The sequence below is a fragment of the Hippopotamus amphibius genome, chromosome 7 (genome assembly GCF_030028045.1).
Source record: "Hippopotamus amphibius kiboko isolate mHipAmp2 chromosome 7, mHipAmp2.hap2, whole genome shotgun sequence".
NCBI lineage: Eukaryota > Metazoa > Chordata > Mammalia > Artiodactyla > Hippopotamidae > Hippopotamus > Hippopotamus amphibius.
Window position 1 is genome coordinate 14,024,051 of NC_080192.1, and position 25,346 is coordinate 14,049,396.

General features: G+C 43.3%; 1 protein-coding gene across 1 annotated transcript in view; it reads left to right on the plus strand.

The window, feature by feature from the left end:
• Positions 1–25,346, plus strand: part of LARGE1 (LARGE xylosyl- and glucuronyltransferase 1) — a 558,406-nt gene that overhangs the window by 307,671 nt on the left and 225,389 nt on the right. Inside the window, exon 6 of the mRNA XM_057740821.1 lies at positions 14,067–14,238. Within this exon, the coding sequence (XP_057596804.1) occupies positions 14,067–14,238 (172 nt within the window). The remainder of the gene's footprint in view (positions 1–14,066; positions 14,239–25,346) is intronic.

Consider the following 25,346-nt stretch of genomic DNA (forward strand, 5'->3'; position numbering starts at 1 on the left):
TGCCACCTAGGAAGTCCCCCAGTTCTTAACATCTTAATATTACCGATGTGATAGTCAGTTTCAAAGATAGCCCTTGATAACCCCATCCCCTGGTATTCACACTCTTGTCCAGACGCTGCAGAAATGACCACGTAACTTCTGAGGCCAAGTCATCAAAGACATCCTAGCGTCTTTCTTGTCCTCTCTTGGATCACTCGTGCTGGGAGAAGCCAGGTGCCATGGTGCAGAGGTATTCAGACAGCCCTATGGGGTGGTCCATGTGGTGAAGAACTGAGGCTTCCTACCAACAGCCACCATCAACCCCCAGGCGTGTAGGAATGAGCCATCTTGAAGCAGATGCCAAGCATTCGGGCTCTGTAGGCTCAGCTGACATCTTGGCCACATCCTCATGAGGAATCCTGAGCCAAAGCCATGCAGCAAGTACGCTCCCAAATTCCTAACACAGACACTGTGCAAGATAATAAATAATTATCACCATTTTAAACTGCTGTGTCTTGAGGTGACTTGTTATGCAGCAAAGGATAATGAGTATCCACTAGACCATAGACTCCTCGAGCACCAGCCATGTTTTATTCATTGCAGACGCTGGTTCCCCAGCCCCTCCTCAGTGCCTGACCCGTATAAGTGTTCCATAAATGCTGATGTAAATGATTCCAACTGAGCTAAACCGGAGTTTGTTTTTTTTTTTTTTTTCTTTTTTGCGGGCAAGGGTAAATACAAATGCAGATGACTTTATCTAGTAGGTAAGAATCTCATCTTTTGTGATGCTCTAAATACCATTGGTAACAATATTAACAATTAAAAAATAATAGCCAGTACCTGTATACAGCATCAGAATTCTCACAAGCCTATGGAGTGTGTTCTGTGAGGATGCCCATTTTACAGAGGAGAAAACAGAGGTACATTGAGGTTTAGTTGCTTGCCCACGGTGACCCAGCTAGTGAGTGATGGAGCCAGGATTCAGACCCAGGCTCTCAGACTCTCGAGTGCGTGCTGTTAACCACTTGAAAAGCTAATATCGAGCGCTTATGATATAGCAAACACTGTACCAGGCCCCTTAGTTCTTTTGCCTCGTTTAATGCTTTTGCAAACCTCATGGGGTGTGTATTTATGATCTCTATTTTACAGGTGAGGAGGTTGAGGATTAGAGAGATGAGCTCGCCGGTGGGAATCCGTCCTTTTGGACTCCAGAGCTTATGCTCCGTTCATGGTCCTTCCTGGCATCGTCCAGGGGCCCTGCCCCACCTGAGCTCCTCACCTTCCATTTCTCAACTGTTATGTTCTGAATATACAGGTTGGTTGCCAAGACGACTACTCAGAAACAACGTGAGAAGCAAATGAGTTTTCAGACATTTTCTACAGCTAGGATGGTTTTGTTTTTAATTTTTAAGAATGGGTCAAGGTGATTTGTAATCCACAGGAAAATGTTGAGAGGGATAAGAAATGTATTTTGAGTAATAAATATTTCCAGGATGGTGAGGAAAGCTTCCAGATTACAAATAGAGCAACTCCCTAGGAAGGGGGCAGGATATGCTACTATTATCCCTATTTTTCAGATGAGAAAATTAAGGCACAGAGAGACTTCCAAGCCAGGAATACCCAACTCCAAAGCCTTTGTACCTAAGTGCCTTAAAAAACTGCTTTTTGGCGAATATAGATCTGGCTGAATGGGAGCAGGGGCTTGGCTATGACCCTACAGTAACTAATCCACAGGATTGGAGAGCACGTCTGAATAGGCCTGGGGCTGTGGGAAGGGTGAAGAAGAAAGAAACACTGGCATCATTTCAAAGTAGAATATCTAGAGCTGGGGGACTGAAATTTGAGATAAGGGAAAGGACTTGGTCTTCATCCCCCAATTTTCAGGTACTGGGATAATAATATCTGACCTTTAGACAGTTGGAAGGGATATAAATAAGACAGCACATAGAAAGCTCTTCCCACGTGGCCTCACACCCAGTAAACACTCAGCAAGTGCTAGATAATATTTTCTATTGTTATCATTACGAGAGCATCCCAATGCCTCCTGAAAACCAACACCTTCAAGAAAAAAATGGGCATCATTTCCTGATAAAACCAGCCTCTTTTCCCACTTCCCTGTCAAAGGTCAGAAACCAGCCTCACCCCTGAGACATCACTTTCCCTCATGCCCTGGCTTTTAAGCACTCACCTTTGGGGATGTGTCTTCTGTAAGCCCTTTACCTCCATCCTCAAGTCACTGTTCTGATCAGATTTCCTGAGTAACTTTTCCCTGGACCACCCAGCATTAGATGAACCCCAGAGTCACTTGCAGCAGTGCTTCATAGAAAGTCTCCCTGGGGTCTATTCCCCCAAGGAACTGGCTGCTCTTGGAAGGTGAATTTCCCTTTGAGAGCATCCCCCACCCCCTACTTTACACAGAAACGCTTAAAACCCGGGATTGCTTGTGCTCCTTTATGTAGGTGCGTTAGGTGGTATTCTTGAGCATGGTTGCATTTTTTTGCTAATTAAATCCCAGAACATGCTGCTTAGAATTATTAACAGCCATTGCAAGGATAATAATGTGTCCATTTACATAAACCTAGCTTTCATTCTTATTATTGTTTTAATTACATGAACCCTTTGGCGTGCTCAGTGATGAAGAACCCGCTAGGATACTGCTTGGCCAGCGGGTGGTGTTTCTACAGGGTACTCTGGGATCAGTCTGTGTGACGCCCTCCAGGTTTCTGCACCTTGCCTCCAAGGATGGTCTTCTCCCCATTGACCCCAAGACCTAATGTCCCTGATTGGACTGAAGTTTATTGTAGGGTGGAAGTGAGATCAATAGCAGTGTGGATTGCACCAGGAGATTGCCCCAAAAGGTTATATATGACCACTCCCACCCATTTTTTTTTCCTCCTAAAACCAAGGATGTGCTGTCCAATTTGGAGATTTGCCAGAGGGGGCTTCATGTTTCCCAGTAGACCCTGGTTTGTGATTTGTTAATCTTTTATATAGAAATATAGGAAAGAGATGGGTGATTTATTTTCCCTACTTCCTCTTTATGGTACCTATGTCAAAGGTACCATAACTTCTTGCCTTTATCAGCCTCCAAATTCTGAATCATCTGAGCCTGGGTAGTGCTGACACACGTTCATTAGGGGAAGGGAAGTGGGCTTTATGGAGACTGGATGTTTTGTATTCCTCCCAGCAATATTGTGAAGTGAGCATTTTAAGCAGATGAGAAAACTGAGGCTCATGGAGGTTAAATGACTTGCCCAAGGTCACACACATTATTGGAAGTGGAACTGGTGCTAAAGCCCAGGCTCTGGGGCTCAGCAAGCTGTGCCTCTTCCATTGTACCGTACTCAACCTGGACCCTAGCAATTACGGATGCCTCTTCTCCTAGTTGAAGAAAATGTCAAAGGTAGCATTTGAACCCAGGCCAGGCTAACTGCAGTCATGCACGTGATCAAACATTTTTTGAGTAATGACTGTGTTGTTACCATAATACAAATGACATTGTCCCTGCCTCAAGGAGTTCTAATCCAGAGCAGTAGAGAGACATGGAAAATTAGACCCAGTGTGACGGCTTGCTGTGCCAGAGGAAGAGAAACAGCTTACTTTGGGAGCTGTGGCCCAACCTGGGGCAGCGGGGCGGGGGGGGGGGGGGGTGCTGGAGGGGGGGCCTTCTAATTTGGGACTTGGAGGAAGAGCAGGATTTGGACAGAGGCAGAGCGTGTGGCATGCTACTTCTAAGAGAAGCCATTTGTAACAAATGCATCTGCTTCACACCACACGTTCTTCCCCCCTATAGATTCCTTAGTTTTCTTTCTGGGGTTTTCTTTCTGAATACAAACTCATTCCAATGCTTCCTTTACCTCTCATTGAACACTCTAACTTAATTGATTATGTATTAAGTTGGGGACTTGGGGCGACATTCAGGCCGGGCTCATGTTGAGATTAATTTATTCCTGTAGTCCTGCTGTTCTGTGATGCCTCTCAGTGCCTCCCGTGTGTGTAAAAAATAAAGCTGGGAGTTGCAGCCATCTAATTAGACGGCTTAACCCAGCGCGCTGGTGTTCGGTCTCCACCAAGCTCTCCTGCTTTGATGGTAACCAAAATAGATGAATAAGTTAATCAAAGGTCTGATTAAATAGCACGGCTCTGCAGCATGGGCTGATGATTGCCAGGCTTCAGTTCAGGCAAGTTCTCAGGGCAGAGAGGAAACTGAGCTGAGTTCCGGAGGCCAAGGCTTACATGAAAAAGAGTTACGTAAAACCCGCTGGAGGGAGTTACTCGATGTCCTCCGATCTCAGATCATGTAAGGTGATGGCCAGCCAGGAAGTTAACTCCGAAGGAAGACTAATGTGGCTTGGGGAAGGAATGCAAACGTTCACCTGGTGGATTCCATCTATAGCTTTGTATCTTGCTCGATGAGGATTCTAGACAAATCACTTACCTTCCTTGCCATCCATCTGTCCGTCCATGCATCCATCCACTTCCCCAGCCACCCCACAGATGTGTATTGCATCTATGATGTGTAATACATGCATCTATCATGGTGCCTTGATCTTGCCATCATTCGTTTAAGTTAATGACCATACTGTTGTGTTAGGTTTGTCCCTCCAAGGTCTGCCTCATCCTTCTTCACTCTACTTTGTGCCCCTTGGGGCTGATGCCTAAAGGCTGCATCCCCGAGCTCACTTTCCCACTGGCTTCTGCTTGGGTTCGTCCAGTGGTGTGCCTTGGCAGGACTTTGGTGGGCAAGAGGAGAGAGGAGCTGAGATCTCTCTCCGTGATGCACCATACGAGATTGTCACAGCGAGGTCGTGTCCCTCTACTGAAGGTCGCTGCTCCTGCTAGGTGGCTTATTCCTCTGACTCTCCTCTCTGGGTTCTGGCAGCTGCTGGCATTGGCCCTTCCGGCCTTGGGTGGTAATGGCCCCCCACTCCTACCCTCCCCAAGTCTGTACAGTGCCTTGTTCCTGCCCCTAAATGCTGCATTCACTCACACTCGGACTGATAACAGTGCACTGGAAGTGACGGCCTTTTTTTTTAATTTTTTTTTAATTTTTTTTATGTTTTTGGGGGTACACCAGGTTCAATCATCTGTTTTTATACACATATCCCCGTATTCCCTCCCTTCCTTGACTCCCCCCCGCCTCGAGTCCCCCCCACCCTCCCCACCCCAGTCCTCTAAGGCATCTTCCATCCTCGAGTTGGACTCCCTTTGTTATACAGTAACTTCCCACTGACTATTTTACAGTTGGTAGTATATATATGTCTGTGCTACTCTCTCGCTTCGTCTCAGTTTCCCCTTCACCCCCCGCCCCCTCCCATACCTCAAGTTCTCCAGTCCATTCTCTGTATCTACGTCCTTGTTCTTGTCACTGAGTTCATCAGTACCATTTTTAGATTCCGTATATGTGAGTTAGCATACAATATTTGTCCTTCTCTTTCTGACTTACTTCACTCTGTATGACAGATTGTAGTTCTATCCACCTCATTACATATAGCTCCATCTCATTCCTTTTTATAGCTGAGTAATATTCCATTGTATATATATGCCACATCTTCTGTATCCATTCATTTGTTGATGGGCATTTAGGTTGCTTCCATGTCCTGGCTATTGTAAATAGTGCTGCGATAAACATTATGGTACATGTTTCTTTTGGGATTATGGTTTTCTTTGGGTATATGCCCAGGAGTGGGATTACTGGATCATATGGTAGTTCTATTTGTAGTTTCTAAAGGAACCTCCAAATTGTTTTCCATAGTGGCTGTACCAACTTACAGTCCCACCAACAGTGCAGGAGAGTTCCTTTTTCTCCACACCCTCTCCAACATTTGTTGTTTCCAGATTTTGTGATGATGGCCATTCTGACTGGTGTGAGGTGATACCTCATTGTGGCTTTGACTTGCATATCTCCAATGATTAGTGATGTTGAGCATCTTTTCATGTGTTTGTTGGCCATCTGTATGTCTTCTTTGGAGAAATGTCTATTTTGGTCTTCTGCCCATTTGTGGATTGGGTTATTTGCTTTTTTGGTATTAAGCTTCATGAGCTGCTTGTATATTTTGGAGGTTAATCCTTTGTCCGTTGTTTCATAGGCAATTATTTTCTCCCATTCTGAGGGTTGCCTTTTAGTCTTGTTTATGGTTTCTTTCACTGCGCAAAAGCTTTTAAGTTTCATGAGGTCCCATTTGTTTATTCTAGATTTTATTTCCATGATTCTAGGAGGTGGGTCAAAAAGGATGTTGCTTTGATGGATGTCATGGAGTGTTCTGCCTATGTTTTCCTCTAGGAGTTTTATAGTGTCTGGCCTTACATGTAGGTCTTTAATCCATTTGGAGTTTATTTTTGTGTATGGTGTTAGGAAGTGTTCTAATTTCATTCTTTGACATGTTGCTGTCCAATTTTCCCAGCACCACTTATTGAAGAGGCTGTCGTTTTTCCATTGTATATTCGTGCCTCCTTTGTCAAAGATAAGGTGCCCATATGTGTTTGGGCTTACTTCTGAGTTCTCTACTCTATTCCATTGATCTTCCTTTCTACTTTTGTGCCAGTACCATACTGTCTTGATCACTATGGCCTTGTAGTATAGTTTGAAGTCAGGAAGCCTGATTCCACCAACTCCATTTTTCCTTCTCAAGATTGCTTTGGCTATTCGGGGTCTTTTGCGTTTCCATACAAATCCTAAGATTTCTTGCTCTAGTTCTGTGAAAAATGCAATTGGTAATTTGATCGGGATTGCATTGAATCTGTAAATTGCTTTGCGTAGTACAGACATTTTCACGATGTTGATTCTTCCAATCCAGGAACATGGTATGTCCCTCCATCTGCTTGTGTCGTCTTGGATTTCTTTCATCAATGTCTTAAAGTTTTCTGCATACAGATCTTTTGCCTCCTTAGGCAGGTTTATTCCTCGGTATTTTATTCTTTTTGTTGCAATGGTGAATGGGAGAGTTTCCTTAATTTCTCTTTCTGCTCTTCTGTTGTTAGTGTATAGGAATGCAAGAGATTTCTGTGCATTCATTTTGTATCCTGCTACTTTACTAAACTCTTCAATTATTGCTAGCAGTTTTCTGGTAGAGTCTTTAGGGTTTTCTATATATAATATCATGTCATCTGCAAAGAGTGACAATTTTACTTCTTCTTTTCCAATTTGGATTCCTTTGATTTCTTTTTCTTCTCTGATTGCTGTGGCTAAAACTTCCAAAACTATGTTGAATAATAGTGGTGAGAGTGGACACCCTTGTCGTGTTCCTGTTCTTAGAGGGAATTCTCCCAGTTTTTCCCCATTGAGAACGATGTTGGCTTTTGGTTTCTCATATATGGCTTTTATTATGTTGAGGTAATTTCCTTCTATGCCCATTTTCTGGAGAGCTTTTATCATAAATGGATGTTGAACTTTGTCAAAAGCTTTTTCTGCATCTATTGAAATGCTCATATGGTTTGTATCCTTCAATTTGTTGATATGATGTATCACGTTGATTGATTTGCGTATATTGAAGAATCCTTGCATCCCAGGGATAAACCCCACTTGATCATGGTGTATGATTTTTTTAATGTGCTGTTGGAGTCTGTTAGCTAGTATTTTGTTGAGGATTTTTGCATCTATATTCATCAGTGATATTGGTCTGTAGTTTTCTTTTTTTGTGACATCTTTGCCTGGTTTTGGTATCAGGGTGATGGTGGCCTCGTAGAATGAGTTTGGGAGTGTTCTGCCTTCTGCAATATTTTGGAAGAGTTTGAGAAGGATAGGTGTTAACTCTTCTCGAAATGTTTGATAGAATTCGCCCGTGAACCCATCTGGTCCTGGGCTTTTGTGTGTTGGGAGATTTTTAATCACTGCCTCAATTTCCGTACTTGTGATTGGTCTGTTCATGGTTTCTATTTCTTCCTGGTTCAGTCTTGGAAGATTGTATTTTTCTAAGAATGTATCCATTTCTTCCAGGTTATCCAATTGATTGGCATATATTTGCTTGTAGTAGTCTCTCATGACGTTTTGTATTTCTGAGGTGTCCGTTGTTACTTCTCCTTTTTCATTTCGAATTCTGTTGATTTGCATCTTCTCCCTTTTTTTCTTGATGAGTCTGGCTAATGGTTTATCAATTTTGTTAATCTTCTCAAAGAACCAGCTTTTAGTTTTATTTATTTTTCTTATGGTTTCTTTCCTTTCTTTTTCATTTATTTCTGCTCTGATCTTTATGATTTCTTTCCTTCTGCTCACTTTGGGGTTTCTTTGTTCTTCTTTCTATAGTTGTTTTAGGTGTAAGGTTAGGTTGTTTATTCAATAATTTTCTTGTTTCTTAAGGTAGGACTGTATTGCTATAAATTTCCCTCTTAGAACTGCTTTTGCTGTGTCCCATAGGTTTTGGGTTGTTGTGTTTTCGTTGTCATTTGTTTCTAGATATTTTTTGATTTCCTCTTTGATTTCTGTAGTGATTCCATGGTTGTTTAGGAGTGAATTGTTTAGCCTCCATGTGTTTGTATTTTTTGCAGGTTTTTTCCTGTAATTGATATCTAGTCTCATGGCATTGTGGTCTGAGAAGATGCTTGATATGATTTCAATTTTCTTGAATTTGCCGAGGTTTGATTTGTGACCCAAGATGTGATCTATCCTGGAAAATGTCCCGTGTGCACTTGAGAAGAAAGTGTAGTCTGTTGTTTTTGGATGGAATGTCCTATAAATATCAATGAAGTCGAGATGGTCTAATGTGTCATTTAAAGCTTGTGCGTCTTTGTTTATTTTCTGTTTGGATGATCTGTCCATTGATGTAAGTGGGGTGTTCAAGTCTCCCACTATTATTGTGTTACTGTCGATGTCCCCTTTTATAGCTGTTAGCATTTGCCTTATGTATTGAGGTGCTCCTATATTGGGGGCATAGATATTTACCATTGTGATATGTTCTTCTTGAATGGATCCCTTGATCATTATGTAGTGTCCTTCCTTGTCTCTTTTAATAGTCTTTACTTTCAAGTCTAATTTGTCTGATATGAGTATTGCTACTCCAGCTTACTTTTGACTTCCATTTGCATGGAATATCTTTTTCCATCCCTTCACTTTCAGTCTATATGTATCCCTTGGTCTGAAGTGGGTTTCTTGTAGGCAGCATATAGAAGAGTCTTGTTTTTGTCTCCATTCAGCCAGTCTGTGTCTTTTGGTTGGAGCATTTAATCCATTTACATTTAAGGTGATTATTGACATGTGTGTTCCAATGACCATTTTCTGAATTGTTTTGGGTTTGTATTTGTAGGTGTTTTCCTTTTCTTGTGTGTCCTACTTAGAGAAGTTCCTTTAGCACTTGTTGTAAGGGTGGTTTGGTGGTGCTGAATTCTCTTAACTTTTGCTTGTCTGGAAAGCTTTTGATTTCTCCCTCAAATCTGAATGAGATTCTTGCTGGGTAGAGTATTCTTGGCTGTAGGTTTCTCTCTTTCAGGACTTTCAGGATATCCTGCCATTCCCTTCTGGCCTGCAGAGTTTCTGTAGAAAGGTCAGCTGTTATCCTTATGGGTTTTCCGTTTATGTTATTTGTTGCTTTTCTCTTGCTGCTTTTAATATTTTTTCTTTGTGTTTAATTGTGGTTAGTTTGATGAATATGTGTCTTGGTGTATTTCTCCTTGGGTTTATTCTGTATGGGACTCTCTGTGCTTCTTGGACTTGGTTCATTATTTCCTTTCCCATGTTGGGGAAGTTCTCCACTATAACCTCTTCAAATATTTTCTCAGACCCTTTCTTTTGTTCTTCTTCTTCTGGGATGCCTATAATTCGAATGTTGGTATGCTTAATGTTATCACTGAGGTCTCTGAGACTGTCTTCTAGTCTTTTTATTCTTTTTCCTGCTCTGTGGCCGTTATTTCCCCCATTCTATCTTCCAACTCACTTATTCGTTCTTCTGCCTCAGTCATTCTGCTGGTTATAGCATCTAGAGTATTTTTAATTTTGGTTATTTTGTTATCCATTGCTGTTTGTTTTTCTGAGTTCTTATGAACTGTTTCTTGTACTTTCTCTATTTTGTTATCAAGATTTTGTATCATTTTTACTATCATTACTCTGAATTCTTTTTCAGGCATTTTTCCTATTTCCTCCTCCTTTATTTGGTCTTGTGGGTTTTTTTCCTGCTCCTTTGCCTGCATGGTGTTTCTTTGTTTCCTCATGGTTGTCCAAACTTTTGGGGTTGCTTGTCCTGGCGATAGAGGTGTTTACAGAAGACTGTCCAAGCCTCAGACTAATGTCCAAGTATTGGATTAAACGAATATTAAGTCTAGGAAACACATACATGTATAAGACACACAATTACTGAATCCGTTAGGACATAAGGCTCTAGAAAGACCTGACAGAACCCCAGTGTGCTATCAGATATTCAAAGAGAAACCCAACAGAAATTGACAACTGAAACAGAACAAATCAGAGACAAAAGCAAAAGCAAACAAACAAACAAATAACACCTTACACGTACAAACATTAATCCAGGGAGATTTTGTAAGCTAGAATCAAATATAGAAAAGAGCCAGAGTACCACCAGAGAGAATGGAGATTCTCAGAATGTAATTAGACAACTGTACTAAGAACTAAGATAAAGACAAAAGCCTAATATTAAATACCAAGGCAGTGCGTCATCTGGAGAATAGAGCAAGGAGTCTGAGCAGACCGATAGTGTTGCTTATAAGTATGTTATGATAAAATAAACTTAAAATGGCTGGAAGAAAGGGGAACAGAAGAGCGTACTGTGGTTGGAAATATGCAAATGAAAAGAAAAGAGTAGAACTGTATAAAAGATAGGGATGAAAGGAAAGTATGAGAGATGCATTGTCCGTACTACCAAAAACTTAGCTAGATATAGAAGTATATAAAAAGGCAAAAAAAAAAAAAAAGAATAAAAAATATCATTAAAAAATGATGTTATAAAACTTGTAGATCCCTTAGGGCTAAGAGCGTATTTAATAAAGAAAAAAAAAAAGAGAGAGAGAGAAAGAGAAAAAGAAAAAGAAAAAAAAAACAGAACTGATCCCAGAATGGACCAGTTCAATAGGTATCGATACTACTATTTCTGTTTCCTTAGCATCTCAGCTGTAAGTGTCCTTCTCCTTGCCTTGGGTTTTTTTTTTTTGCGTTATTCTGTGACCAGCAGAGGTTCCTTTATTGTTCGTCTGTAAGCGTTGGTGTGTGGGGAGGGAGAGGGTACAATAGTGGCTCCTTCTCCTGGGAGTGAGTGAGCAGTGGCGCACTGTTGTTTCAGTCAGGCTTGGAGGTACCTGTTGCAGAGGGACGCCAGTGGCTCAGGCGTAAACAGAAAGTCTTAGAGTTGGGCCTCTCTCGGGTTTTTTGTTGTTGTTGCTGTTGTTGTTGTTATTTTTTTTCTCTAGGCAGCCTCCCTGCTGCTGGCATTGCAAGGGGTTTTAATCTAGTCCCGCCCGAGCGCCTGAGGGTGCTTGTTATCCCTGAGCGCCTTAGGTGGCCCGCAGGGAGTCTCTCCACTGCCTGTTGCAGAGGCGCCGAAAGAGAGGGAGAGGCTATGCACGCAGCTCCTCCCCCCTGCCCGTGAGCCTGCAGCCTCCAGCCGCCATCATAGCCGGGCAGCTCTCAGGGACGCGCACTCCTCTCCGCGGACCTCCTCCCTCCTGTCCTCTCGGTCGGTCACTCTACCGGCAACAATGTTTCTCCCCCTGAACCAGCTCTCCGGTTCCCACGCTCCCGCTCCTGGACCCTCCGTTCAGCCGCGGAGTGATGTCTCGGTCCGGGAACGCTGAGCTGCGCTGCGGAGCCTCCGTATGCTTCCCACTCCCTCCTGTCTGCCACAGCTCCGCCCGCGGCGGCCTTTTATAAATGGCAGAAGCTCAGAAAGGCTGAGCAAATTGGCCAAGTTGACATGGCAATTAATTGATAGCACCAGAATCTGAATGCAGGAGTGTCTGACTCCAGGACCCAAGGTTCAATTCTGTACTGTATCACAGAGACCCCCAATGTTTAGTATGAAGAAGTTAAGGAGGCATAGCTGTCTGCAACACTGGAAATGAGGAGGGGCAATCAGGAAGAAGGGTGGGAGCATAATTTGCTGAAAGTCTTTTGTATGCCAGTCACTTGAGTTCTTTAATCTCTTTCAGTTTTTTCATCAACCGTGTGATGTAGGCAGCATCTCTATTACACAGGTAAAGAAACTGCGGCTTAGATCAGCACTTTGTATGGGGCTGGAGTCCAGATTTGAACTTTGGTCTCTTTTTTTCCCTCCTCCGTGCTATCCAGGAACAGGGTGTATAAACAGTTGATGGTTTTTTCTCTTGAGACTGACACATGGTGAAGAGTTCAGTTCATCAGTTTATGTTTTCTTTTTTCTGGTCCGAATTGTACTCACTTATGCAAAGGGCCATTGCAACACTGAGAGTAAGGAGTAGCTAAAATGGTATTTTCAAATAAACTAAAGATGAAAGCTTACCATGAAGTGGATGAGAGAGATGGAATGGTCATCTGAGTTATCACAGAGGGTCCTTTTCATAGCCTTCCTGAACTAGCTTCGTGCATTCCTGTTTCCCACTGTTGCTGGATCTTGATATGTTTAAAAAGAATGTTGTGTTTAGTTTTTCTTTACGAGAGTAGTAGTTGCTCATTTTTAGAAGTCGACAAGTATAGATTAAATATATGTGTGTATACTATGTATATACGTATATCTGTCTGTATCTATCTATCTATAGACAGAGACTGGTACTCCCATCATCCCCAAATGATTACTATTAGTAATTTGATGCTGTGTTTCCCTTTCTTTTTTCTCTGCATAAATCTGGGTGGATATGTTTTCATGTTGTTTGTTTATACATAGTGGTTATTAAGCAAAAGCAATTTTTAAACTTCCTTTTTTTTTTTACTTTAGCATTGTATGTAAGTTTCTTTTCATTTCATCTTAATCTACCTTGTTTTCAGCCATTGCACAAAATGCTATCACATTTTTTAAATACCATGTGTTAATTAACTGTTTAATTTTTTGGCATTTGGATTGTTGCTATTTATTTACTTTTATAACATGGTGATGGACATCTTTGGAAATAAAATTCGGTCTCTTCTTAAATTTGACTCTTTTTTTTTTTTTTTTTTTTCTTAAAGACAGTGTCCTCAAATGGAATTATAAGGACAAAAGGGGTGAATATTTTTTTGGAATCTTGATGAGGTGACCACATTTTCCATTAAATGGTTCCATTCCAAGTGTTCACTTCTTGAAAATAAGTGTCCCTTGGCTTCCAGGGAGTTCTCATGGCAGCTAAGATGGGACCCTGCCCGTAGTGATCTTCGTAAATGACCTGTACTTCTGGAAGCTTTCATCACACTAGTGTTGGGTATTATTGTCAGTCTTCATTATTGGTAGCATTATCAAGAGGTACCAAGGTGTGTGACTTGCTGATGATTCTACTCACCTGTGGGACATCTCTTGTTCCTTTTTATCACGTGAGGATTTCAGTGTCAGCGCTCCATGGGTCATCCTTCTGTGTGTGTATATTCTATCTTGCTACCCAGTGAAGAGTGTCTCATAGATTATGACCAGGTCCTTCTTGTGTGTTTATCTGAGAACAAAAAGAGTGGAGCAACAAGAACCTGCTCATTACAGCTTTACAAAAATAGATAAGCATAAGCTTTCGCAATACAAATTAATAGTCATTTTTAGTGACACAGAAATGGAATATGACTTAAAGGAATATATCTACCCAGGAGCAATTAGGTACTGGTTGCAAAAAATATATACAGTATGATTCAGTTTTTTAAACTTTTATTTCTTCTTTTGTGCATATTCTTATTTTCTCCAATGAGCCTATATAATTTCTATAATAACAAAAATCTTATTTTAAAAAATCTGAGTGTATTGTTTGCATGTGATCATTATTTCATAAACATTGCTCTTCTTCTCCCTTGATTCGGATACATTTTCTTCCAGAAGAACTTCGCATGCCAAACTCAATTACACGACCAAGTCTTTAAGAAAATATTCATTCATTTACTCAACAATTTTTTATCGAATGCTTTTGGTACCAGGCACTATTTATAATGGTTATACAAAAAAGTAATGTAGTGACTTTTTTTTTTCCTTTCTCCTGCTCCCTGTCTTCACTGCCTGGCCTAGTCTGAAGTTTCCTGGATCCCCAACAAACATTACTCTGGGATTTACGGTCTGATGAAACTTGTCCTCACCAAGACTCTTCCTGCCAACCTGGAGAGGGTCATTGTTCTTGACACGGACATCACCTTTGCAACCGACATTGCAGAGCTCTGGGCTGTGTTCCACAAGTTCAAAGGTAATTGTAGCTCATTTTTTTTCTGGTATCTTTGAAGGTGTCAGCAAGCCAAGAATAGTAATTTTTTTTTCCCAATGTGAGGTCAACTCTTAATGAGGTCATGCGAATGAAACAGGCAAGGAATTATAAATAGAGTTAAGTGTCAGTTCTACTGCTGCCATTTGAAACATATTAGAGTGAAACTGGAATTTGCTTGTATTTCTTTAATAATTGAAGAGGTAAGATCTGTGTTCATAGGAAGAACCCAATTGAGGGCTGCGGAATTGCTTTGTAAGAGACATAACAAATGTGTGTATTTTGTATGCAGATAATTGAGTTGACTTTCTTGTGGAGGCATGCATTTATCGGTTTTCCCTTTTTATCAAATGATACTCTGATTGCCGAGAAAGCCTGTAAGGTGGTGGGGATGGGTACTGATTATAGAGTGTTCGAAAATGTTCTTATGGCTTTCGTTAGTGATGTGGTTTATCATTTTAAAGAAGTATATAAGTTTGGCTTTTTAAGAAGTTCCTTCTAGTCTAGTTAGTTTCTTCTTAGTTATTATTGTAGCTCTTGTCACTGCCCCAAGGTATGTATGAGTATAACGTGGGCAGTTGTGAGCTGGATGGGTGTACATAACTCTGGTATGTTTGCATGAGAGAAGTGGCAGGTTAGCACAAACCTTGGACTATTATTTAATATCCCCTCTCAGGTGTCTTCCTTAAAACTGCATTATTTTTTCATTTTATATATTCTCAATATTAGACAAATACAGTGAGAGATAAATCCGGCAGTGAGATTTCTTTTCTTCTGTCTTCTGCACTCTGGCTTCTGTGTTTAAAATCTCTCCTGCCTCTTCTCTATGGCTCCTTATCTTGTGACGTTGAAATACTGCTTAGTGATTTTAAATCACAGCATTTTCATGAATCAGAGGATATTCCAGTTAGTTTCTGTTTCCATTCACAGACAGAAGAGTAAATTCCTCACCCACTCCAGTCTCTGCCTGCCCCCTTCCAGGAGCCTCCCAGCTCTGGGGTAATTGGAAAAAAGTCCTCAGCACACCATGGGGGGAAACACTCTGACCCTCAGACTCTTTTTCATGATCAGGATCAAAACTTTTCCCTACTCCTGTCAGTGATGACACCAATAAAGACATCATATAGCAAAACTGTAGAAATGGAGTGTGTCTCAGCTTTCTGAACTCTTTTTCATAGAATGTTTGGATCCGTCTTTTTATTTTGCAAATCAAGGAATGGAAGGTTGGCAGGTTGCAAGTTTCCACCCGGAGCTGAGACCAGAATGCCTGTGTGTATTGGCTCCCCTGTGCGTCCGTTCAAAGTCCCCCTATCATGTCTGCTTGTTTTTTCTGATTACATTGAACTCATTAGGGACAGTTTTCCTATAATTATGTGGTATTTTATTCCTGTTTTCATGCTGATGCTCAGTATTCAGTGATGTATTTATTCAACAGGCATTTATTGCATCCCCACTGGGTTTCACTGGCTGTAAGGAGTTATCCACTGGGCTCTGGCTGTAAGGAGTTATCCACTGGGCTCTGAGCAGTGAAAGGGAGTGGCAGTTCTCATCTCCCCTGAAGGTGCTACAGCTGGGACAGTATCACAGCGGAGGTGCTGATGGCGTCCGTGGGGCCGGATGAGAGTAGTGGTTGTGTGCGGTGGATGCCCACGTTCCCCTTTGGAATAAAGGGCGTATTCCTCCAGCTGCTAGGAGCGCTGCCTGCAGATGGGCCTCAGTCCTCAGCCCCTTTTGGGGATGATCTCAGGTGAAGAGAGTCACCTTGCCTGTGGCCACGCCCCCTTCCTGGGGCGCCCCACATCCTGGACTGACCCATGCATGTGGAATCTTGCAGGAGCCACTGTAGCCTTCCCCGGAGTCTGCCTGGCAGCTCCATTTCTCCCCCTGTCCAGTCCTGCTGGTGTTCCTTCCCTTCCACAGGTGCTATTCAGAGAGCTGTCCCTAAGTTAACCTCCTGCGCGCTCACGCCCATCCCGCAGTCTGCTTCCCGAAAAACTCCGTTTGCAATATGCATGCAGAGCTGCAAGTCTCCCCTTGATAAGTGTAACGGCACAAAATCCCTTGAACGGGTGGTCACCAGCTGTAGCCTTGTAGCTAGGAAATCACATTTATTCCATCCCCTCTGGGACCTGCCGCCGTGCCAGTGGGGTTCTCTGGCCAGTCACAACAGTAATAACCCCGGTGTGAAGTCGCACCTGTCCCAGATCATCAGTGGAAGGGAAGGATCCCGAGGCTCTTGCTGCTCCCAGAGGTGGCCCAGGGACTTGGATTTGGAGGCCCTCTGAGACTCAAGGCGGTTCCTGGGGCAGAGCAGACTACATGGGCCAAGGTCAGGGCAGGGGAAATTTGAATGCCAGGAGTTGAGTTAATAGGCTGCATTTTCCTTGCTCTTTCTCTCATTGGTTCATTTCTAGCATTCGTCAGGCCCTCACTTTGCAGAGGAATATATTAGATGCTGTGGTTAGAACAGGGCACCCACCTTCAAGGAGCTCACAGACAGGGCATACTGCGTCCTATTTTTATCTATCACCAGCAAGAGAGTATAAAAACATCTGAGGTTTTCCCATGCCCACCCTAACTTTTCTGGGAACATACGAAAGTGAAAAGAAAATAAGTAAGCTCTTCTCTTTTCCATATGGCACTGTTGTACAGAGTTTGTTCTCTGTGTGTGTGTGATTATTTTTTTCTAAATTGGAATGATTAGAAGCCAGGTCATGGAATAGGAAGAAAGTCCCTTAGGACAGATCCATAAATGTAGAACACTCTGATCCAAGAGGGAGCGCCCCCCTCTCATAAAGGCAATCCCAGTTGACATCTTTCACTGTAAACATTTTGAGTGACATTGATGCAATTTGGCCTTGTTGGTTTCTCTCTGGTTTGGAACAGCTAGTTATCTGGGGCTGCAGTGGCTCTTGTGTTCAGTCCCGTATAGGCTTGACTCCTTAAGGATGCTGTGAAATCCCCCTTACCTAAACTCATTACGTGGAGAACCTAGTAAGAAGCTTTTTAGTTAGGACTTAGACCACCTTCAGCCTCTGCCGTGGGCTGTGCCTCTTGGGGATGTGCACATGCTCCCTGAGCCCTGACTTCACCTGCATGGCATATGCCTCTCTCCCCCGTCAGCATCTGCATCTTTGTCAAGCCTGCTCCAACTGCCATGGGGGCAAAATCAGAGGCATAAAGAAGTGTGGTTTTCCCGAGATTTGAGAAATAAGACCTCAGTCTGCAGAATCCTGGCCCAGCTTGTGACGTTCAGGACACCCTCTTTAAAGTAGCTGTGGGGACGTCCCTGGTGGCGCAGTGGTTAAGAATCCTCCTGCTGATGCAGGGGACACGGGTTCGAGCCCTGGTCCAGGAAGATCCCACATGCCACGGAGCAACTAAGCCCGTGCACGACAACTACTGAGCCTTTACACTAGAGCCTGAGAGCTACAACTGTTGAGTCCGTGTGCTGCAACTACTGAATCCTACGCACCTAGAGCCCATGTTCTGCAACGCTAGAAGCCACGGCCACAAGAAGCCCACGCATGCAATAGTAGCCCCCGCTCACTGCAACTAGAGAAAGCCCACACAGCAATAAAGACCCAACGCAGCCAATAAGTAAATACATTTTAAAAAATAAAGTAGCTGTGAGCCCCAAGAGCTCTCCGCATGTGCTCATCATGGGCCAGTAGCATAAGCCAGAATCGGGGCTCCCCCAGGGACTCTGTGACTGCGGGCAGGTTGCTTGACTTCTCTGGGCCTCAGTGAACCAGGAGCAATACCAGCAGGGCCCTTGCGAGCGATGCACAAGAAAACATGCGTTATTCTTCCCATATTCCATTTTCTCTCAGGACTCCTGCCAGCAGTTATGGGATAATGGCAGATACCGTGAATGGGTGTCTGCTCCATTACCTTGCAGCTTTGTCCACAAAGCCATCAGGGCTGGGGTTGCTGTAAGTGTATAATAATGTAAAAAAGCTGAATATGAAGAACTTTGAAAGTATGACTAAAAAAGACATTTGTAGCGCTTTTGTGGTTATAATCACTTGCCTCGAAGGGGTTTTTAGACACTCTTGGACTTTTCTGCGCAGCGCATCTCTTTCCTTCTTATCTGGTGGTGTCCTGCTCCTCCCTCCTCCCCCCCCCCCCCACCCCCTCATCCCATCTCCCCTCTCTCCCTTTCTCAGTGGAACTGGTGGGGTAGGAAAAGCTTTGAAAGAAAGACACCAGGTTTAAATCCCTGCTTGACTGCTCATCGGCAGCATGGCTTGGGGTGTTCACTTAACCTCTCAACCCTGCTACTGCACCTGTGCAGGGAAAATGCTGACATCTTCTCATAGTGATGTGAGGTGCGAGGAGGTGATGCTCTGGCCATAGGCGTTCCCTTCTCCTTTCCTTCCTCCTCTCTCCTGTGTCTAAGTTTGTTCTTATCCCCTGTGCCTCTTCATGGACCTCCAGAGGAAGCTTGACACTTCCTGCCTTTAGCTGGTGTGAAAGGAATCAGAGGAGGCCTTTCAGGATGACCGTGTAACCTAATTAAAGCGTCTTGTGGGGAGGGGACTCTCTGGGGTCAGGGCTCTGCTCCTCTCACATCTCTCCTCACAGTTCCTAAACTTGGGAGACTGCTTTGCCGCAGGGAAGAGAAACAGAAACTTTAAAAGATATAAAGTCTTACGTAACGTGCCTTAAAATGACTCCACCAGCCAGTGTGTGCATGGGTGATGTGCTGTTAGCTCAGAAGGCACTGGAATTCTGCTGGGAGCACACCAACTGGGGTCTGCGGTCTTTGTCATCAATCCTAAGATTCCACTAAAAGGCTGGGGCATTTCTTTATCATCTGGGCCGTCATTTTAAACATCTCCTGGGGACTTGCCTGGTGGTCCGGTGGCTAAGGCTCCACGCTCCCATGCAGGGGGCCCAGGTTCAATCCCTGGTCAGGGAAGAAGACCCCACATGCCACAAGCAAGAGTTTGCATGCTGCAACTAAAGATCCCACATGCCACAACTAAAGATCCCACATGCCGCAAATAAAGATCATGCATGTTGCAACAAAGATCCTACATGCCCGTAACTAAGACTTGGCGCAGCCAAATAAATAAATAGATATTAAAAGGAAAAAAGGAAAAGAAAGGAACCCTCCAGGGAGTTCAGGGTTTAGAAAAAATTTTTTTAAATAATAACTAAATAAACATTCTCCTGCACTCCTAGTATTGATGGAGTGCCTTCCTCACCACCAATTTTCATTGGTTCTGTGTTTTTACCTTCTAATTCCCAGTTGATTTTCCCCTGGGAAACTCCCCAGGGCGTCTTTATTCCTCCCCCACCTTCTCACCTGTTATAGGTGCCTTCCATTCCGAATCCAGGAAGTACACTCTGATTCTCCCCTTAGATGCTTCAGGGTTCTTGCATTTGGCAAGCTGAGATACTCACTGTGGGGGGAACCTCAAGAACTTTATGCCTGGCAAAATGGGGGAAGGGGTTTTAATTATTTTTCAGATTAATGGTAAAGTGGATATGCCTTCTCTTACTGTATTAGAAACATCCTTTAGCTGATTCTCTTTTGTGTTGCTGATCTGTAAACGTGGGGGAATGGTATGGTAATCACTGCCCCATAGGCTACATTTTCGTGGTTAAGTCGTCAAATAGCTCTGCCTTGTACAGTACTTAATAAAGGATCGATCCCTTCCTTTCCTTCTGCATCTTTGTTTTCTTCTTGTTCTTCAAACTGAAACTCCTGAGGGAGTCAGAAGCTTCCCTGCATCCCTGCCCCACCTCCACCCCTGCCTCCCTGCCCCTCTGCTTCCCTCCTCCCCCACCCCTACCTCCCTGCCTTTCACATTCCTTCAGTCACTCATTCTTTCATTAGTTCATTATCTTTTGAGCCCTTGGACTTGTCCTAGGCCCTGGGGATAAAATACATAGTAAGTAAGACAGACCCAGACCTGCCGCCCACAGTGCTGACTCCTATTAGCTGCTTTCTCAGTGTCAGGCACCAGGCTATCTCATTTAGCCCTCAGAAGTCTTTAAGTGTCTCTGTATGACCAAGATCATACAGCGAGGCTGTGGCAGAGCCTGGATGGAAGCCAGGCTGACCCCAGGCTGACCTCAGAGCCCGTGCTTTTAACCGCTAGATTCTAGATCCAGCTCAACACATAGTTACATTAAAGTGTGGAAAGTGCCTTGAAAGGCAGAATTCAGGATGAAGTAGAATCACATTTTGGGGGAAGCCATCCTGGCCAGGAAGGTTGGGAGGGTCAGGAAGGCTTGTGAAGAGAAGAGGCATGAGGATATTAGCCTCCATGGCCCCACTTAGAGGGAATGCCGCATCCAAAGGCCTGCGATCCAGAGAGAGAGCCGTGCAGACACTGAAAGAAACATTGAGCTCTCCTCCTCAAACAGACCAGGTGGGCCCCTTGCCTTTGGTCCTTTACTCGATGGCCCCCTGCTGGGAACATTTGTTCCCCCTCCCTCACCCCCACCCCGGATCTCTCCCTGTCTTGCTGCCGTAACTCCCTTTAAGACTTTGCCCAAATCTCAACTTCTTGGTGAGATATCAGCCAACTGAGCCCTTTAATCCTGCAAGCTGGGATACCATCCCATCCCTCTCACGCTGTTCCTATGTTTTTTATAGCATCCACCATCTTCTAATCTAGTTTATAATTGCTTATTAAGATTACTGTCCTGCTCCACTCAGTAAACAACACAGACCCAAGTACCAGGGACATGGCTGGCTTCACCTGGTTATTGTGTGTCTTTCCTGCTAATACATAAATACCATGAGGGCAGGGATGTTTGTCTTGTTCCTGATGCACTCCCAGCACTTAGAACAATACCTGGCAGGTGCTCAGTTAATAAATGAACAAATAAAGCATATAATTCTAGGTGGTTTGCAGAGCGGGAAATAAGGCAAGAGAACTATGAAGGGTTTTGTAAATTACAGCTTTGGGTTTTATCCAGAGGTAACTGAATGGCCATTTAGAGTTTCAGGTACAGAAAAGGATGCTCAGATTTTCAGATTTGAAAAGGTTCCTTTGGCTGCAGTGTGGGGATGTTCTGAAAGATGAAGCAGGAAACCAGTACCTCGAAAGAAAGTTTTGGCAGCAGGTAGGAGGCTGGCTACTGCTGCCGTCCAAGCAAGATATGATAGTGGCCTCTAGAAGGATATTGGCTTTGGGGGCAAGCAGAGGACATGGATGAGAGATGAATGGGGAAGTAGAGTGGATGGCCCTGGGTGACGAGTTCAGTGTTGGACAGGTGGAGATGGAATGAACAGGTCTGGATCTTACAAAAGAGGTCTGGGCCGGAGGTACCTTTAGGTGTTTCCTTGATGAAACGAAGATAGAGCTGTTTTATTAAGACGTTCTCATGGGGTTATGACAGTTTCCTTTTCTGACTTCCAGGTATAAAATCCAGGGGTGGTTTATTCCTAGCTATTTTATTCTCTTGGTTGCAATGGAAACAAAAGACCTGTATGCAGAAAACTATAAGACACTGATGAAAGAAATCAAAGATGATACAAATAGATAGAAGGATATGCCATGTTCTTGGATTGGAAGAATCAACATTGTGAAAATGACTGTCCTACCCAAAGCAATTTACAGATTCAATACAATCCCTATCAAATTACCAATGGCATTTTTCACAGAACTAGAACAAGAAATCTTATGATTTGTATGGAAATGCAAAAGATCCTGAATAGCCAAAGCAATCTTGAGAAGGAAAGATGGAGCTGGAGGAATCAGGCTCCCTGACTTCAAACTATACTACAAGGCTACAGTTATCAAGACAGTATGGTACTGGCACAAAAACAGAAATATAGATCAATGGAACACAATAGAGAGCCCAGAGATAAATCCACACACATATGGGCACCTTATCTTTGATAAAGGAGGCAAGCATATACAATGGAAAAAAAGACAGCCTCTTTAATAAGTGGTGCTGGGAAAATTGGACAGCAACGTGTAAAAGAATGAAATTAGAACACTTCCTAACACCATACACAAAAATAAACTCAAAATGGATTAAAGACCTAAATGTAAGCCAGACACTATAAAACTCCTAGAGGAAAACATAGGCAGAACACTCTATGACATAAACCAAAGCAAAATCGTTTTTGACCCTCCACCTAGAATAATGAAAATAAAATAAAAAAATAAACAGATGGGATCTAATGAAACTTAAAAGCTTTTGCACAGTGAAAGAAACCATAAACAAGACAAGAAGACAACCCTCAGAATGGGAGAAAATATTTGCCAATGAAGCAACGGACAAAGGATTAATCTCCAAAATATATAAGCAACTCATTCAGCTTAATACCAAAAAAGCAAATAACCCAATCCACAAATGCAGAAGACCTAAATAGACATTTCTCCAAAGAAGACATAAGAAGGCCAACAAACACATGAAAAGATGCTCAACATCACTCATCATAAGAGAAATGCAAGTCAAAGCCACAAATGAGTTATCACCTCACACCAGTCAGAATGGCCATCATCAAAAAATCTAGAAACAATAAATGCTGGAGAGGTTGTTGAGAAAAGGGAACTCTCCTGCACTGTTGGTGGGAATGTAAGTTGGTATAGCCACTATGGATAACAGTTTGGAGATTCCTTTAAAAACTAAAAATGGAACTACCATATGACCCAGCAATCCCACTCCTGGGCATATACCCTGAGAAAACCATAATCCCAAAAGAAACATGTACCATAATGTTCATTGCAGCACTATTTACAATAGCCAGGACATGGAAGCAACCTAAATGCCCATCAACAGATGAATGGATAAAGAAGGTGTGGCACATATATACAATGGAATATTACTCAGCCATAAAAAGGAATGAAATTGAGTTGTTTGTAGTGAGATGGATGGACCTAGAGACTGTACACAGAGCGAAGTAAGCCAGAAAGAGAAAAACAAATACTGTATGCTAACTCATATATATGGAATCTAAAAAAGTACTGATGAACCCAGTGACAGGGCAAGAATAAAGATGCAGATGTAGAGAATGGACTTGAGGACACGGGGGGCGGGGGGAGAAAGTGGAACCTGGGACGAAGTGAGAGAGTAGCACTGACATACATACACTACCAAATGTAAAACAGATAGCTCGTGGGAAGTTCCTGCATAACAGGGAGATAAACTCGATGATGGGTGATGACTTAGAGGGCCAGGATAGGGAGTGTAGGAGGGAGTCACCGGAGGGAGGGGATATGGGGATATATGTATAAATACAGCTGATTCACTTTGGTGTACCTCAAAAACTGGCACAACAGTGTAAAGCAATTATATTCCAATAAAGAGCTTTTTAAAAAAAAAAAAAGAACCCAGGGGTGCCCATGCTGAGGCTCCTGGTTCTGAAGAAAGGGAGGGTGGCTGGCTGGATCTGCTGTATCTAACGGGAGGTTCATTGGGGAGTGGCGGACAGGGATCAGCGAGTCCAAAGGCTGGGAGCGGTGTGATTGGTGAGCTGTGATTTGTGAGGATGGCAAGCAGACTTCATCAGAGAAAGGGTCACCCTGATTGTGTCAGGAGCCCCTGACTGTGCAGCCCACATACAGTGAGTGATGTCGCCTTCTGCCTCAAATTGCCACTGCATCATCAAGCCAGCCACGTCTTGAGTGCCCCTGTCTGCACAGCTCCCAGGACGGGGCAGGACAGACACATTGATGCATCCCCAGGGTCCCCCGGCAGGGCAAATGGGACTCTTGTCCACTGTTGACTTTCCTTCATGCACAGGGATGCAGGCTCTCTGTGAAGTGAGCTAGAGGGACACTGGAGAGCTCATAGGGAAGAAGAGGGAGCAGAAATCTCTGGAAGCACCGTGTAGTATTTCTTTCCCCTTGCCCTTACCCAACTCAAGTGTCCACGCCTGGGGTGATAGGACAGAGAAGCCCAGGGACTTTCTTCTTACAATCTTGATGATCATGGCACTACTCAAATCTCTGAACCTCCACCTCCTGCCGGCAAAATGGGGATGATAACACTGTGAGGATGATATGGAATGATACACAGAAAGGTCTCAGTGCAGTACCTGATGCAGAGTAGGCACTAACGGTGTTTCACAGCTGCTATTTCTAATATGAGAGCCATTTTACTGTCACCACAATAAGGCAGCTAAGAGATTCAGGATGGGAGGATCTTCATGTTAGAGGAGATAATATTAGTCTTCCATGAGTAAGAAAAGTTCCCCAAATGTCCTCGATCAAGATGAGGATGGCAGCCTGGGAGGAGGGGCACGTAAGAATAAAAGTCAGGATTTTGTCCTGGTTGGAAAGAGCCGGCTCTGTGTCTCAGTGGGGAGAGCAGAGATGGTGGAGTGTGACTGTCCCAGGACCTGGGTGGAGGTCCGGCTCTCCCATGCAATTTACATTTCAGTTTCTCAGTCTAACTAGGAAAAATATTTCAGAAGCAGCATCTGTAATTCACCTAGTCCTTTGCAGGGATTTGTTATATGATCTCAGGCCTTCAGTGTGGGGTATTTCACACTTTACCATTTCTGAAAACTGAGATGTGACTTACCAAAGCAAGTTGACTGATGGTCCTTTTCTCCTGGAAAAAGTTTTGCTGTATCCTACAGTCAGTGCTCCCTTAGAAGCCAGATGATATGGCATTATTATTTTTATTAGTATTATTTCTCTAGGTTTTCCTTTTATCTTAAAGTGGTGGAGGAGAGACTAAGGGTGGGCAGGGCTATGGGCTGGAGAAGGAAGAGTTGAATTGGGAGCCTGATTAGAATCAGTGAGAGAGAAGGATCTTAGGGTCTTAGTGGGCCACTCCTTGATTACCTTCTATTGTATGAGTACAGGGTCCTGGGGCACTGTGTTATTGCTATCTTTGGTAAATACCTTGCTTGTACCTCACATGTTGAAATAGTTCCCACCTCCTCACAGGCCCACAGGATTTTTTTTTTAAATTTCAGGGAGAGATACCAAAAAGTTTAAGGATTAAACTTAAAACTACAGGAAGTTACTCTGCCCAAAGGTCTTTTCTCACTCATTCAGACACTTGATAAATACTTACTGAATACCTACTTGGTACCAGCCAGACAAGTTATGCTCTCTAATGCCTGGTCCATTAGAAATTCATGTGACTAACCCATCCTTATTTGAAAA